The sequence below is a fragment of the Silurus aristotelis genome (assembly GCF_946808225.1).
Source record: "Silurus aristotelis genome assembly, chromosome: 8".
Classification (NCBI taxonomy): Eukaryota; Metazoa; Chordata; class Actinopteri; order Siluriformes; family Siluridae; genus Silurus; species Silurus aristotelis.
This window is the reverse complement of record NC_139581.1, coordinates 6,507,649-6,525,632: the sequence shown is the minus strand read 5'-3', so window position 1 is coordinate 6,525,632 and position 17,984 is coordinate 6,507,649. Positions and strand designations below refer to the sequence as shown.

Genomic DNA, 17,984 nt, shown 5'->3' with positions numbered 1-17,984 from the left:
CAGGTGTTTGGCATATAAAGTATTGCTGTAGGTCATAGGAGTAATTGTTACCATCCAAGAGGCACTTACTGGAAAGGTGCTCAGTACATTCAAAACAGACCCAAGTCAGGACACACTGCCAACAAACAAGACCATATGGTAATAAATTAGGAATGGAAAAGGCATTTGAGCTTTTCAGCAACTAAAGATTTAGAACAGCCTTTCACCGCATTGCATAAATCAGCAGACAGTTAGCCACTAAATAATGTCTTTACCCGCATATGAAAACAGCTTTAACTGTGTATGTCCTTAAACCATAAAGTCAGAGACCACGTTGAAACTTCAGGATTTTTTTTTTTTACTTATTTGAAGTTTCAAATAAACAGAAATGTTTAGAATTCTGAAATATTTTCAACGTTCAAATTTATCCTATTCAAGATTTTTAACTATTTCTAGGTCTCTATTTGAATGTAAGCAAATGTGTGCTATCGACCACGGCAAATGCTTGGTACCAAAAGTCAGATTTTCCACATGATTAATCGCTTGTCCTGAAGAATGTGATCAGACACTGATGGATTTGAAATGAGTTGGATTATAAGACCTTGTGGAGTCACTCCAGCTTGAGTGCACAAAAAAGGAAACATACCAAATGCTAAAAAACTGAAATTTGTGTAAATGTTTCAAAGATTCCACTTTTCACTTAAGTTGTTGTGGATAAGTAGAGCTTCAATGAAAACTGTGGTGTGTATTTAGCTGTATACTTTTTCTAGTGTCCACTAGAAAGTAAAGTTAAAGCATTGGCTATGTGTAATTGATGAAACTGGCTCTATTGAAGAGAGACATTACATATTAAAAAAGATATTACATTAAAATATGTTGGGCTCCACAATCTTTTTCATCTTCCTATATCTTCCAACTTATTTAAATGTTCAATTTTCTAAAACATGAACGTACTGATCATAAAAAACCTGATTACTACCCATCTATGAGTCCAGCTTCTGACTGACAACTGTTTTATGGTGTTTAACTTTTTATAGGTGCATCAGTCTGCAGTTTGAATGCTCAAAAACTATAGTAGGTCATCATAGCCTACTAAAAACTGCCTTTCTTTAGACAGGGGCATGAGATGCTTTATCTAGCCTTTTGATAATAACTTCAACAGCAGTGTAACAATGGTTAAGCTTTAACACAACATATGATGAAAAAAGTCTCAGGAGGGGTCTTATGGCAAAAGCAAGTATTGCCATTGGGCACCTGAGCATGATAAAGGGCCTGTTATGATGGAGCCTTGGAAGTTGACTACCTTTCATGAACACTGTGGTCCTTCAGGGAGCAATTTCACCCAACTGTAGCTTGGGGTAGCAGTCGATGCCAGAGGCTTTTTTGTGTATTCAGAAATCATTACAGCGTCTCAAGGTGTCCTCTGTCTTTTGGGCTTGGGACTTGTGGATTCTATTATTATTACAAATGTTTGCATTTTACGCGCTCAGATGTGAATTGTTGAGCTTTAGTCATGACACCTCACTACCCTGTTATATGATAATTCATCAGCTGTATTGAGGTAGGACTGGTCATTTTTATGTGCAGGTCCATTAGATTTTCAGGTCCTATAGCTGGTGGTCTGGAAGGTTAAATGCCAACTGACAGTATTGGGAATTTTTAGAACTGGAAAAGCAAGGATGTTACAGGAATTGGCGTTTTATATCAGACAAAACATTTGAGTGAATTGCCTCACAGTTGTTTTGACTTGAATAGAGTGCAGTGTCAAAAAAATGTGATGCTAAAGAATAACTGAGATTTAACTCTCTGTTTTGGAACAAGTCCACCTTTTAATATCAGCACTGAACACTATGTATTGTAAGGGCAAAAAGTAGGGGCTGATCTATAACCAACAAATAGGTGATGGTCCATGCTATTGGTTTTATCATACCAGCATATTGTGCACAAGATTGTTAGCAACTTGGCTTTTGGCTTTTTATTATTTCTTCTTTTTTTACCCAATATGCACAGCAGCATTACAATAGTGCCAGTGAAACAAATAAATAAATAATTAGAATAATAGTTATAAGGCAATGCTGTGATGCAATAAATGGCATTTTCTTCCTAAGTCAGCTGTGGCTCTTTATGCATCAGTATACACTGCCTATTCACACTCTGTGTCAAAAGGAATTATCAAATATGAATTTCCCATGAAATAAGCCAAATTGTGCAAGTACTCATTAGCTTAAAAATAAAAACACCATATGCTTCATGTTGTGAAGGAAATGTCAATGTGGATTACCTCTCACTGCTTTTTTTTTTCTTCCACAGGTCTCTTAAGAGCAATGAGATTCGAGTATTACCAGAAAATGCTTTTAGTAGATACACAGAACTTCGAAGACTGTAAGTCCTTACAAGTCTTTTAAAACTTTTTTTTCCTAATATTTCAATAACTAAACTTTCATACAGCTCAGGAATGGCAGCTTCTGACACAACTCAACATCAATACGTTATACACATTCCAAATGCCTGCATGCGAAATTGTCAAAAGGATCGTGTATAGACCTCAGCATGAAGTACTTGGAACTGACATATCGCCTTTTATTACTCCAGTTTCCAGAATGTTGCTTTCCACCCATACATTCGTTACACTTATTGTTCAATTTAACAGAAACACCTTTACAACTGCCTATTTATGCAGTTATCTAAGCAGCCAATCATGTGGTAGTGGCAAAATGCAGCAAAATTATGCTATGATTGTGCCAGATGTACTAGTCAAATCAAGTCAAATTTTATTTATATAGCGCCTTACAGCAACCAAAAGGAGCACAAAGCACTTTCCAGTAAAAAATAACAAAAATAAAAAATAGACAGTAGACAATAAAATATAAGAAATATATAAAAAATATAAAAATATAACTACACAGTAGACAATAAAATATAAGAAATATATAAAAAATAATAATAATTATATATATATATATATATATATATATATATATATATATATATATATATATATATATATATATATATATATATATATATATATATAAGAGCACAATATATATGTGATAAAGCAGTTGAAACAGGGCTACGTGTTAAAAGCTTGTATAAATAAAAAAGTTTTTAACTGCGATTTAAAAACACTCAGCACAGTGATGGATCGAATCTGAGATGGTCCCTGGACGGCGAATGACCGGCCACTAAACTTTTTACATCTGTACTTAGGAGTGACCAGAGAGGTATGTCCAGAGGAACGGAGAGTTCTGGCTGGATGGTAAACTGTTATTATTTCGGTGAGGTAGGCCGGGGCAAGACCATTGATGGCCTTGAATACGAATAGCAGGAGCTTATACTCCACCCTATACCGCACCGGAAGCCAGTGAAGCGTGCGGAGGACCGGGGTGATGTGTGAGCGTTTTGTGGTGTTGGTGAGAAGACGTGCTGCTGTGTTTTGCACCATTTGGAGCCGACTGAGAAGAGAATGATTAAGTCCAATGTAGAGAGCATTGCAGTAGTCAATCCTTGAGCTGATGAAGGCATGTATAGCTTTTTCAAGGTCAGCTTGGGACAAAAATGGCTTGACCTTGCTGAGGAGTCTTAGCTGGTAAAAGCTCGCCTTCACTACTGCACTGATCTGTTTCTCGAATTGCATACTTTGGTCAAAAATAACACCCAGGTTACGCACGGTAGGTGCAAACTGAGGAGTAAGAGGACCAAAACTCAGAGAACTGCTGGGTGAGTCCGGGCTAAAAAGGATGTATTCAGTCTTTTCTTCATTCAGATGAAGGAAGTTCTGGGAAAGCCACTGTTTAACATCCTGAAGGCAGTTATGGAGAGGGTCCAATGCAGAGCTATCACAGGAGAATCAGAATCACAGGAAGATAGATCTGGAGGTCGTCAGCATAAAAATGAAATTGAACTTTGTGATTGGAAATGAGTTGACCAAGTGGCAGCATATAGAGAGAAAATGCAGCGGTCAGGTCCAGTAACACCAGAACCACAGAGCTTTTTCCATCCAGGGCTCCAAGGATGTCATTGTGGACCCTCAATAACGCTGATTCAGTGCTATGTCTCGACCTGAAGCCAGACTGAAATATATCACCAATGTCGTGCAGTCAAAGGTGAGACTGAAGCTGAGTGAAAACAAGCTTCTCCATCAACTTCGACAGAAATGACAGGTTAGATATAGGGCGAAAGTTCGATAGTGTGGAGGGATCAAAATTGGGTTTCTTGAGTAGCAGTCTAACAATAGCGTGTTTGAAAGCAGCGGGAACAGTACCCATGCTAAGTTGTTTATGAAAGAGACAAGGATGGGACCTATGGTGTCAACAGCCTCCTTCAAAATCCTGGCAGGAACAGCGTCTAGAGGGCAGGTGGTGGGCTTCAACTCGTGGACAGCTTTTTTGAGGTCCACCAAAGTGACTGCATCAAAGTTCTCCAGCACACATTGCGCCGCACGAGTAGAGATGGCAACAGCAGGGATTTGTGTAATAGTTTGCCGAAACAGACGAAACCGTGTCCAAAAAATGTTGCTTGAAAGCATTGCACGTGTTTACAGAAATGTCATTCAAGGCGACAGACACCAGATTAATGACAGAATTGATAGTGGTGAATAAAATTCCAGGGCGGTGGCTATTGCTGTTGATGAGAGCAGAGAGGTACTGTCCTTTAGCTTTCTTCAGTGCACTCTGATAGGTGGCAAGACTGTCTCTAAACATCTCGAGTGACACCTGCAGCCTATCCTTCTTCCATTTTCGCTCGGCCTGCCTACACCGGCGCCTGAGGGCCCGAGTTGTATCATTGAGCCAGGAATCCGCAGGAACATTGGTGGACTTTACCTTATAGGGTGCAACAGAGTCCATAATCTGGGAGCAGATGGTATGGAAGGAGGCGAGGAAACGGTCCAGACAGGGAGGCGATGCCAATTCATCAATAAAGGCGAGATCAGAAACAGAGAAGGCAGCAATGTGTTGTTGCAATGTGTGTACTAGATTGAATATTTCAGAACCTACTGATCTGAGAATTTCATAAACAGTCTCGAAAGTTTATACAGAACAAGGGCATAAAAATTGAGATAGAAACCTAGAAAACATAAACGGTTCACAATTCTGTGAGTGGGAGCGTTTTGTTTATAATGGAGGTCTGGGGAAACTTGTGAAATGGTTCAAGCTGCCATAAAGGAGGTGTTAGCTCAGTGGTTAAGGCATTGGACCTTGGATCAGAAGGTCATGAGTTCAAACCCCAGCACCACAAAGCTACCACTGCTGAGCAAGGCCCTTAACCCTCAACTGCTTAGTTGTAAATATCTCTGGATAAGGGCATCTTCCAAATGTTAAATAGTCAATTTTTAAAAGTGATTAGAAAATGATCTGCATGCACAAAACATTGATTCTTTGTTATGTTCTTCAATAGCAGAAAACGATTTGCTGTGGGTTATGCAAGATCATAGTTGGTGACCCGTTCCCCCTCCAAAGAAAAGCAGGATAAAAACAAGAATAAATACACTACATGCAATGGAACCCTAAAATGTGCGGCACTGTAGATACTGCATACCCCGTTTTTGCGCCTCTGGTTCCAATCCTGTCAACTGAGCACAGGTATTTGGGGGTATTTGCAGGTTAACCCAAAAGATTAAAACCAAACTGTTTGGTTAAAGACCCAAAAAAACTAAAAAAACTATTGACTGTCTAGTTTTGTGATCTGTTCCCCTGATTAGTGTTTATACGGTTGAATCCAGCAGTATTACAGTGGAATGGTCATTATGCTTGTGTATTCATTTTATTTAGCATTTTCAAATATTTACATCCAATTGATGATTTTCTTTCTAGGTAATTTATCTGATAAATATATCTTTAATAGCCTGTAGTTATGGTACAGATACAGACTGGACATTAACAATGAATCATTTCCTGTGTCTTTGCATGCCCCACTGTATATGCTAGGGCATTGACAGTGTTGTATAAGCATGCCAAACTAAACACTACTGATTTTGTTTGGCATTGTTACTAGTTTGGATTTTTGGTTATGTAACAATTGTGTGAAGGAGGTGTAACCTCCTTAATACCTTCAGCACTTTATAACATCACAGTAGAAAAAAAAAAAAAAAAATATATATATATATATATATATATATATATATATATATATATATATATATATATATATATATATATATATACACAGTGAGGAAAATAAGTATTTGAACACCATGCTATTTTTGCAAGTTCTCCCACTTAAAAATCATGGAGGGGTCTGAAATTTTCATCCAGAAATCCAGAAATCACAATTTATTAAACTATTTATTTGTATGATACAGCTGCAAATAAGTATTTGAACACCTGAGAAAGTCAATGTTAATATTTGGTACAGTAGCCTTTGTTTGCAATTACAGAGGTCAAACATTTCCTGTAGTTTTTCACCAGGTTTGCACACACTGCAGGAGGGATTTTGGCCCACTCCTCCACGCAGATCTTCTCTAGATCAGTCAGGTTTCTGGCCTGTCGCTGAGAAACACGGAGTTTGAGCTCCCTCCAAAGATTCTCTATTGGGTTTAGGTGTGGAGACTGGCTAGGCCACGCCAGAACCTTGATATGCTTCTTACAGAGCCACTCCTTGGTTATCCTGGCTGTGTGCTTCGGGTCATTGTCATGTTGGAAGACCCAGCCTCGACCCATCTTCAATGATCTAACTGAGGGAAGGAGGTTGTTCCCCAAAATCTCGCAATACATGGCCCCGGTCATCCTCTCCTTAATACAGTGCAGTCGCCCTTTCCCATGTGCAGAAAATGTGCCTGGACATGTGCTGGTTTAAGCAGGGGGGAACCTTCCGTGCCATGCATGATTTCAAACCATGATGTCTTAGTGTATTACCAACAGTAACCTTGGAAACGGTGGTCCCAGCTCTTTTCAGGTCATTGACCAGCTCCTCCCGTGTAGTTCTGGGCTGATTTCTCACCTTCCTTAGGATCATTGAGACCCCACGAGGTGAGATCTTGCATGGAGCCCCAGTCCGAGGGCGATTGACAGTCATGTTTAGCTTCTTCCATTTTCTAATGATTGCTCCAACAGTGTACCTTTTTTCACCAAGCTGCTTTGCAATTTCCCCGTAGCCCTTTCCAGCCTTGTGGAGGTGTACAATTTTGTCTCTAGTGTCTTTGGACAGCTCTTTGGTCTTGGCCATGTTAGTAGTTGGATTCTTACTGATTGTATGGGGTGGACAGGTGTCTTTATGCAGCTAACGACCTCAAACATGTGCATCTAATTTAGGATAATAAATGTAGTGGAGGTGGACATTTTAAAGGCAGACTAACAGGTCTTTGAGGGTCAGAATTCTAGCTGATAGACAGGTGTTCAAATACTTATTTGCAGCTGTATCATACAAATAAATAGTTTAAAAATCATACATTGTGATTTCTGGATTTAAATTTTTTTAGATTATGTCTCACAGTGGACATGCACCTACGATGACAATTTCAGACTCCTCCATGATTTCTAAGTGGGAGAACTTGCAAAATAGCAGCGTGTTCAAATATTTATTTTCCTCACTATATATATATATATATATATATATATATATATATATATATATATATATATATATATATATATATATATATATATATATATGTTCAGAAGCAATTTTGCCCAATGCCCAACAGTGGCAACACTGTGGTTTGAACCTCTGACCTTCCATTTACTAACCCCAAGCCTTATCCTTGAGCTACCACTTCAATGTAAATGAGTGCACCATAGCTAAACTGAAATAGTTAAAGTGTTTGTATATTCATTGTTGCCACAGTATTTAGTTTCATTTTGTAACTGTCTTCATGTCATAAGGTTATGACATGACCACAGTATCATTGTGCATTCCCCTGTCTTGTATTATGGGTTTGATCATTGTCAGCGCAACCTATTTATGGATTATGGATATACCCACTCTCACCCTGTGCACCTGTGATTTGACCTCTGCCTGTTGTCTCTATAATTTCAAAATTGCTTCAAATAAAAAATCATTAAGCATGCACTTGAGATCTGTCCCTTCTGTCACGGCCCCAGATTAAAATATAGAAGCAAACAAGATGCAATCAATTTTAGTGGAGCATGAGATAGCCAGCATCTGGAAATCACTCCCAATATCTCAGGACAGCCTGCCAACTCTGGCAATCATCTCACGTGACCAGGAGAAAATCCTTTTAATGTATGTCTTTGTCTGATTCAGTGGACTGTTCTGTTGCATGCCTTTGAGCATACTAGATCCACTGTGTAGTCTTAAAATATCAAATCTACACTATGTGATCATTTAAGGGTTAAGTTCATGCTGAACTAGGTTACCAGTAATGCAGTAATGTAAATGCAGGAGAGAAAAGAAGACATCAGTTGGTCTCCCTGGAGATGTTATATTTCCTGTCAAAGAGTGAGAGTTGTTATAAATAAGTATTATACAAGAACAGCATGGTGATGCAGTGGATAACATTGTTGCCTCAGAGATCCATTGTCCTTGGTGTTCTCTGCATATGTGTGATCTTAAGTGATTATCTAAATCCTTCAACTATCTGCTGCTCATACAGACACCAATTAGTGCCTTTAATAATGCCTTTACCAAGCGAAATTGCACAAAACAAAGAGTGGCATCCCACATATGTCTCTACAGGAGCTGGGTCATCTTTTGTTCTCCAGCAGAAGTTATTCAATCATCGGGTCCTCCAGCAGACATCACAGTACAATGAAAATCTTTTACCTGAATCCTATTCTGTCACATTTTAAGCACAGTGGAGTCTCAACTGTTGCCTGAAATTCTGAGTTATCCCTGTTGTCTTTTTGACATTCACTGACTAATTGGCTTTGATTTGTATGGGGAGTAAAGAGGATGGACAGAAAAGGTTTATCAGAGTAACGTGCAGGTTTTGGAGAGAAAGTGAGAGAGGTGTGATTGAGATGTTTTGGATATGTGAAGAGGAGGAACACGGGGTATATCAGTGAAAGAATGTTGAGGATGGAGCCACCAGGAAGGAGGAAAAGAGGAAGGTGAATGCCTTAAGGCAGGAGGGAAGGGGAGTGATGGAAGACATGCAGGTGATTGGTTTGAAAGAGGCAGATGTAAAGGACCGAATGGTGCAGAGACGGCTGATCGGCTGTGGCGACCCTTAACGGGAGCAATTGAAAAATTAAGAAGTCATCTTTACATTGACGGCATTTGGGCAGACACCCTCTTCCAGAGCGAATTACATTTATCTCATCCTTACAACTGAGCAGCCATGGGGTTAAGGGCCTTGCTCAGGGGCCCAAGAGTGGTAGCTGGGATTGGAACTTGTGACTTTCGAAACCAAATTCCACTGCCTTAACCACTAAGCTACCAACTCCACAGTCTTTTAGCATTCTTTTAGCATTGTTCCATTCAGGTTTCACAAATTAAGGATGTAGGCATGCAACAATCTCTGCCCAGATTCTTAAGATTCTTTTTTTTCTAGCACTGGCCTGTTTCCCAGTTTATTATTTCCTGCACCCTGTTGGCATGGCTGCCCTATCTAGTTTGTGTATTTAATTCCTTTTATTGCTTTTTTATAATATGGTTGTGTGTTTGTTGTAAATCGCAACTTGCTTCCTTGCCATGTTTTGACCTCGATCTGGATTATGGATATGCCACATCTCATCTTGTTTGCTTTTGTTTTGAACCATGCCGGCTCTCATGACTAAGCTTGTTAGATTTGCTTGAATAAACATGCTTTGACTACACACTCACAGGCTGCCTCTCTCTCTCTCTGTTACACCTGCATGCAGAAATAACTGCTTCCTAATGGCAAGGTTGATTAGAATGCCTAATGCAAATTGGCTTCATTTGATGCCAAAGCTTACTTCAGACATACTTCCCAAAAGTCTGAGCAATCATAAAAATGTCAGTGTAGGCTAACAGGCCTGGTTTCACTTTTTATTGCAGCATCAATAGGCAAATAATGTCAAGTAGCAGCCAATAGCTCAACTGAACAGGTCTGACTGCATAAAGATGGCGAAAACATGCATTTATTACCTTGTCTAGCGGTAATGAAGAGGAATCTGACTTTCCTTACCTCTGGTGTACAGAAAGACAAATTACCTGTATGCTATCAATGATGAGTGTGTCTCTTAAAATTCTTTATTTAACCACAACATAGTAAGTCACATCCCCATTATAACTTACTTTAATGACTGTATTTGAAATGGAAATGGTATGATGCAATAATTTATGTAACTAGCCTGTAGTCTGTGAGCGACTGCAGACATGATGCTAGTTGCAAAGTCATGTATTATAAATAAATTGATGTGTTTCTGTTTCATTAATGTGAGTGTGTGTATATATGCAACTACATTAATCACCCAGGAGACATTACCAAAATCTCCGGCATTCATCCTAGCACAGATCATTAAAATAATTGATTAGGGTCATCAAGCCTAATTTATCCACACTTCATTAAATAAAGGGCCTCTGTTCTCGGGTGCATTCAATTACACTGAAGTGTAACTCTCATGGTCAGTATAACAAACATCACATAGTAATATCACATCACGCTGTAATTTTTAAACGACCTTAACAACGCAAAGCTTATAAAATAAGCTCATTATTAATTGGTTATGCCGTTGTGTGTTTCAGATTTCTTCAAGAAAACTGCATAAGCTCTGTGTCAGAACGTGCTTTTAGGGGATTATTCAAACTGCAGAAACTGTGAGTATATTTCTTGTTAATAAATGTCATTGGCTTCCAGTTGCTCAAAGGTCACAATTTTCTTGCAAGGACAAGCTTCTAATGTCATTAGTTTAGAATTACATGTTTGTGTCCTGCTGTTTGGTTCTCATCTGTTTGGTTTAGTTAAGTACAATTGGAATGATCCATTCTTCTTACACAGCATAGAGTATAATGGTCTATGAGAAATGTGTAACTATAATTTTAATTATCTGAATTTTAATTGAATATTGTGAAGTTTTGTCATTACGATTGATCAAATTGTACACCGCAGCTTTGATTTGTGTTTAAGGTTTTTAAATGGAAATGCAAGTGGTAGCTCAGTGGTTGAGGCTCTGGGTTACTGATGGGAAGCTTGTTCCCAGTTTTGCCAAACTGCCACTTGTGGGCCCTTGAGCAAGGCCCTTAACCCTCTGTTCTCCAGAGGCACTGCATCATGGCTTAGAATTTCACTGAGCTCTAATGTGCCTGGGACAGTAAAAATGTGTACCATTTTAGCCAAACAGACAATAAGACTGTGTTTAAATCTGATTCAAAAGTTCAAAATGGATTGTGCCATCAATTCATTTTATATATATATAGTGACAAATGACATTTAACAGGTTGTATGCCATCTAATAGCTTGAGACAAAAAAAAACCTGCCTTTCCCACCACTATAATCATATAAGATGACTGTATTCCTTGTAGCATGTACATGTCAGGTTTTGAAAGCACCTTGAAAGAGTTGCCAGGAAAAAGCCTTGGAGCTCATGCAGAGATAAGAGAGAGTGAGGTGTTAAGCTGTAGCTCTGCTCATCAGCATGGGTGTGAAACATGCACTCCACTTATCATTTTTCACTTTGCTGTATATAACTATGTATACATAAAGTATCAAATAAAGATTTTCCTGCACAGGTTGATTTGTTCAAGTTTAGTGTGCATGGCACAGATACAGAGTTCCCCTTTGGGAACTCGAGCTGCGTCACAACGCTTTGGAAACGCCTCGTGTTGCTCACGCTCTGAATCACGTGAAATCCAGCCAAGTCGCATCGTCATCGGCGGGCGAGGCTGGTTCCTGTAAAGACTTCCTGGCAGCCTGGCTGCTGGACGTGTCTCAGTGGGTCCTGTGCACAGTAGGGAAGGGCTTCCCCGATTCAGTTTAATGGGGTGTGTCCCACTCTGGTGAGACCCGTGCAGGCTTTGGTCCTGGAACAGGAAGTGCATGCTCTACTAAAAAAAAGGGACCATCAAGGTGGTTCCTTCCTTAGTCAGAGAGTCAGTCACTACAGCCAGTACTTTCTTGTTCCGAAGAAAGATAGGGGATTGCCGCCGATCCTAGATCTGCTCTCTTTGAACCACTTACTCGTGAGGCTCAGGTTCAGGATGCTCACCCTCAAAGAGGTTGTGTCTCAGATGTCTTCTTTCTTTTTAGGACATCTGCAACCCTGCAGGTTGGTCCACCCCACTGATGTTTGTTTCTTGTTTCTGGTTGTGAACAGACACACTAGGCAGGGTCTGGTCAGTATGACGTGATCGTTCCCAGAGCGATGTGACGCATCTTAAGTTCCCGAAGGGGAATATACGGTGGCCGAGAAGTGCAAAACACATTAACGAATCCAAAAACAAATTAACAAATCCAAAAACAAAACAACAAATCCAAAAACAAAACAACAAATCCAAAAACAAATTACCAAATCCAAAAACAAATTAACAAACCCGAAAACAAATTAACAAATCCATAAACAAATTAACAAATCCAAAAACAAAACAACAAATCCGAAAACAAATTACCAAATTAAAAAACAAAACAACAAATCCAAAAACACACTAACAAATCCGAAAACAAATTAACAAATTAGAAAAAACTAACAAATCAAAAAACAAAATAACAAATCCGAAAACAAATTAACAAATTCAAAAACAAATTAACAAATTCAAAAACACATTAACAAATCCAAAAAACACAACGACAAGCCAGACAAACCGGAAAAGGTAGGTATAGTTTGCGAATGGAAACTTACAGATCATTGGACAAGACACCTGTCAGTCAAGATATACAGGTGAGTGACAGGTATCTCGTCCAATGATCTGTAAGTTTCCATTCGCAAACTATACCTACCTTTTCCGGTTTGTCTGGCTTGTCGTGTTTTTTGGATTTGTTAATGTGTTTCGTGCAACGATTCAGACAAACCGGAAAAGGTAGGTAGTTTGTAAATGAAAACTTACAGTTTATTGGACGAGACACCTGTCATTCACCTGTATATCTTGACTGGCAGGTGTCTTGTCCAATGATCTGTAAGTTTCCATTCGCAAACTATACCTACCTTTTCCGGTTTGTCTGAATCGGTGCACGAAACACATTAACAAATCCAAAAAACACAACGACAAGCGAGACAAACCGGAAAAGGTAGGTATAGTTTGTGAATGGAAACTTACAGATCAATGGACGAGACACCTGTCATTCAAAATATACAGGAAGTACAACTTTTTTTCCCCTTTTATTTATTTATTTATTTATTTATTTATTTATTTATTTATTTATTTATGTTTTTATTAAGCAATTAACCATATACAAACAACTTGGCAATAACATGTACAATTTACATTACAATACACAGAACAGGTGCATAAAAATACAAATATATACACATACATGAATACAATTTATAATAATAATCATCAAATTAAAGTAAAAAAAAAGGGTAAAAATAAACAGGGCTATGGTTTATTCTGTAAATCATACTTTTCTATAAAGGACAAAAGATTCATTGCATTTTTCTTTCAAATCACTTTTAGGTCTGTTGTGAAAGAAATAAACTCATTATAAAATTGGTTTCAAGTATTTCGATTTTGTATATAAAATTTTCCCATCAGAAGTATATTATTAACAAGAAAGTCGTCTCTGTTATTGTTTATCACAGCTTGGGTTCCTTGGTGGTCTAGTGGTTAGGATTTGGTGCTCTAACCGCCGCGGCCCGGATTCGATTCCCGGTCAGGGAACCGAACCCAGCCATTAGAGTTGCACAAACAGTGCCAGTCCCAAGCCCGGATAAATGGGGAGGGTTGCGTTAGGAAGGTCATCCATCGTAAAACATGTGCCAAATCGTAAAATTTCTTAGATCTTTTTGTCATGATATACTGCAGCATCTTCAACATCACTGCATATCAGTCAAGATATACAGGTGAGTGACAGGTGTCTCGTCCAATGATCTGTAAGTTTCCATTCACAAACTACCTACCTTTTCCGGTTTGTCTGAATCGGTGCACGAAACACATTAACAAATCCAAAAAACACAACGACAAGCCAGACCAACCGGAAAAGGTAGGTATAGTTTGTGAATGGAAACTTACAGATCATTGGACGAGACACCTTTTACTCACCTGTATATCTTGACTGACAGGTGTCTTGTCCAATGATCTGTAAGTTTCCATTCGCAAACTATACCTACCTTTTCCGGTTGGTCTGGCTTGTCGTTGTGTTTTTTGGATTTGTTAATGTGTTTCGTGCACCGATTCAGACAAACCGGAAAAGGTAGGTTTTTTAATTTGTTAATTTGTTTTTGGATTTGTTATTTTGTTTTTGGATTTGTTAGTGTTTCCTAATTTGTTAATTTGTTTTCGGATTTGTTAGTGTTTTTGGATTTGTTGATTTGTTTTTGGATTTGTTGATTTGTTTTTGGATTTGTTAATTTGTTTTTGGATTTGTTAATTTGTTTTTGGATTTGTTAATTTGGTTTTGGATTTGGTAATTTGTTTTCGGATTTGGTAATTTGTTTTTGGATTTGTTATTTTGTTTTTGAATTTGTTAATTTGTTTTTGGATTTGTTATTTTGTTTTTGGATTTGTTAGTGTTTTCTAATTTGTTAATTTGTTTTCGGATTTGTTAATGTGTTTTTGGATTTGTTGATTTGTTTTTGGATTTGTTAATTTGTTTTTGGATTTGTTAATTTGTTTTTGGATTTGTTAATTTGTTTTTTGGTTTGTTAATTTGTTTTTGGATTTGTTAATTTGTTTTTGGATTTGTTAATTTGGTTTTGGATTTGGTAATTTGTTTTCGGATTTGTTAATTTGTTTTTGGATTTGTTAATTTGTTTTTAGATTTGTTAATTTGTTTTTGGATTTGTTAATGTGTTTTGCACTTCTCGGCCACCGTAGGAATATCTCCAGGTTACGTATGTAACCCTGCATCCCTGCAGCGCTTACCTTCTCTTTTTTGAAAAGCTAGCGTCACTCAATTGCTCACGCATTTTGTAGCTTACTGGTTCACGACATCACCCGCCGATGACGTCACGACTTTCCGTTGGTCGGATTTCACACGTGATTTAGAGCGTGAACAACACGAGGCATTCCTAAAGCGTTGTGACGCAGCATCTCGTTCCCTCAGGAAACTGGAAAATTATTTTGTCATTATTCATTATTGTACAAGTTGCAATTAGTAGTACAATTAGCTAGTAATCTGCAATTGTACTCTTAATCATACTAAAGATTAATTTATGTTAAGTAACTGATGATTCGGGGTCTGGTGGATTTGAAGCCTTTTCCAGGAACACCACATTTAAGGCAGGAATGCATTTTGGAATCAGGAGGCTTGAATCAGGAAAACACTCAGGAAACACTAAGCTTTAGGCTGGAGTACACTCTGAAAACACTAAGCATGAGACAGGAGTTGATTTTAGGAAAACAAGGCTTGAGACAGGAATGCACCTTGAGAACACTTGTCATGAGGCAAAAGTACATTCTGGGAAACATTTAGATTAAGGCTGGAGTCCACTCTGGGAACACTTGTCTTAGGGTGGAAATAAACTACAGGAACACTAGATATAAGGCAAAAATACACTTTGGGAAAACTTGAGACTAACGTGTATTAGGAATACACCCAGAGAACGTTTAATGAGGCAGGAGTAGTACATTGTGGGAACACTTTGTTCTAATATGAATGCTGTGAACACACTGATTCACACCTAGATGCCATTCAAAATAGGGTATGCATCTACTAGCATATTTTGGAATGTAAGTAGAAGCTGAAGAAACCAGCAGAAACATAGACACTGGGAGAAAATGTGGCATAAAAAACACATAGTAACTCAAGCTGGTTATCAAGCCGAGATGGCGATCCTACCTGCTAAGCCAGTATTGCACTGAACAGTATCAGTTAAGCCAATGCATGCTCTGAATTTGACTGAACCAATATCATCGGGCTCAAACCGTGTACTGTATGTGGTACCCTTATTAGAATTCAGAACATATATCATGAAAAGTGCTGCTCAAAGAATTGTGGACTTTCAAGCCATTTGATTAATCAGATGAAACCTTCACTGTGTGCTTTAAAGAGACTACACACGTATTTTATGGCATTTATGAGACTATTTGTCAATGATTTTATTCTGTTGCAGATCTTTGAGCCAAAACTGCATCACCTTATTAAAACATGGAGTCTTTGCTGATCTCCACAAACTCAACTGGCTGTAAGTAAAACGCTGCATTTTCTATTACAGCAAAACCATAAGATCAGGCACAAACCTTTATTTATTTTAGTTTTTGAAATAAAGTCATGCTGGCCTCCCAGTAGAATTCACCTTACACTGCACCTTACAATGCTTTGAATCCCAAGATGCTGTTATCCAAGCTGACTAACAGAAATGCCGAACTCAATCAGGGTGTACGGCTAAATAATAAACTTCTAAGCGTATTCCTTACAGGCACAATGCTAGCTTTCTTTCAGTTCTTACAGGGATTTTAAATAAACCAATACTACTGAATTACCAGAGCCTGAAATAGCTCTCCAGTTTACATTACTTGCAATTGTCGTCAATGGGTTGTTGCTGTAGTCATTAAACAAAAACAATAAAAAGAAAAAAAAAGAGGCCAGAAGGGTTTCAGATTTAGTCTTAGATTTTATGGTCCAGATGCGGTTAGGAGGCCATTTAATGCACCAATGTTCATTTGTATGCTCAAGATAATGAATGAGCTGTGGCTTTAAACCACCTCCATGTATCTCTGTACATAAACTCACCAGCCACTTTACTAGCAACTGTGCCTGGCATGCCTGTGATCACAATTTTCTTACCCTGGTAATATTCACTAAAACTTTTGACCTGTATCTGCATGATTTTGTGCACTCTGACGACTGCCAGCTAATTAGATAATTACAGGAAATATCAGGTGGACATGTTCTTAATATAGAGGTCAGTGAGTTCATGTGCATGTTTACTCATACAGTGCATTTAGAAAGCAGTCTGACCCCATTATATGTTTTCACCTTTTGTTAGGTTGCAGCCTTTGGCTAAAATGCTTTGAATATTAATGACCAAGCAAATACAAGATTTGTGATATTTTTGCAAATTGCATTTTTTTTTTCAAAAACCCAAGCCATAAAGTCAACTGAACTGGCTGTAGAGCTCAGAGACAGGATTGTGTCGTATTATAGATCTGGGTAAGGATACAAAAATGTTCTGCTGCATTTAAGATTCCCAAGAACACAATGGCATCCATAATTCTTAAAATAATGAAGACTGGATCAACCAGGATTATTAATAGAGCTGATCACCCTACTAAACTAAAGAAATCATGTATGGTGATGGGAGAAATATCCAGAAGGTCAAACATCATTCCACTGATCTAGACTTTAAGGCAAAGTGACCATACTGAAGCCTCACCACAGAATAAGAATACCTATTTGGAAAATGCAAAAAAAAGGATAACAAATGTGTTTTTGCTTTGCTTTGTTATTATAGGGTATGGAGTGTAGATTGCTCTGAAAGCACAACGCGTTAGCATGAGACTGCACCATAACAGACTTGTGAAAAATAAAAATGAAAGCGTCTGAATATTGCACTGTAGGTAGAGAGTGGTGTTTATTCTTTAACTTACACATGAACATCAATTACTTTCATGTTTTAGTCATTCTCAGTAATAATACAAATGGATTAATTCTGTTCCTTCTTACTATAATATTCTACTCTAAAAATAGGTTCATGGTGGAGTTAGGGTTAGGGTTAGGGTTAGGGTTATAAGTCCACCCAGTGTGTTCTATTCTCTGAATAACATTCAAGTCTTTAGTTAAATCTGAATACCAACGAATGCAATTCCTTTATGATTGTAAGTCCTGACTACATGCACATAAATCTGTCTGATTGAAAGCTGTATTAACCAGTAAGTTGGGGTGTTGTAGGTGATCATGAGATCAAGATTTTGTTCAAATTGCATATTTGTTTGATGGTGTACTGGAAAACTAGTTCCTCTTATAAAGTGGTTTCATTCTGCAATTTAAATATGATCTGAAAACCCCATAAGTTTTGATAGACAGATTTACAGGCCCCATCTGTCT

General features: G+C 38.1%; 2 protein-coding genes across 4 annotated transcripts in view; one reads left to right on the top strand and one right to left on the bottom strand.

The window, feature by feature from the left end:
- LOC310729677 (uncharacterized protein) overlaps window positions 1-17,984 on the bottom strand; it is a 298,178-nt gene that overhangs the window by 75,568 nt on the left and 204,626 nt on the right. The window lies entirely within an intron of this gene.
- Window positions 1-17,984, top strand: part of rxfp2b (relaxin family peptide receptor 2b) — a 57,707-nt gene that overhangs the window by 19,512 nt on the left and 20,211 nt on the right. The window contains exons 5-7 of the mRNA XM_083547902.1: window positions 2,290-2,361; window positions 10,588-10,659; window positions 16,051-16,122. Coding sequence (XP_083404028.1) covers window positions 2,290-2,361; window positions 10,588-10,659; window positions 16,051-16,122 — 216 coding nt within the window. The remainder of the gene's footprint in view (window positions 1-2,289; window positions 2,362-10,587; window positions 10,660-16,050; window positions 16,123-17,984) is intronic.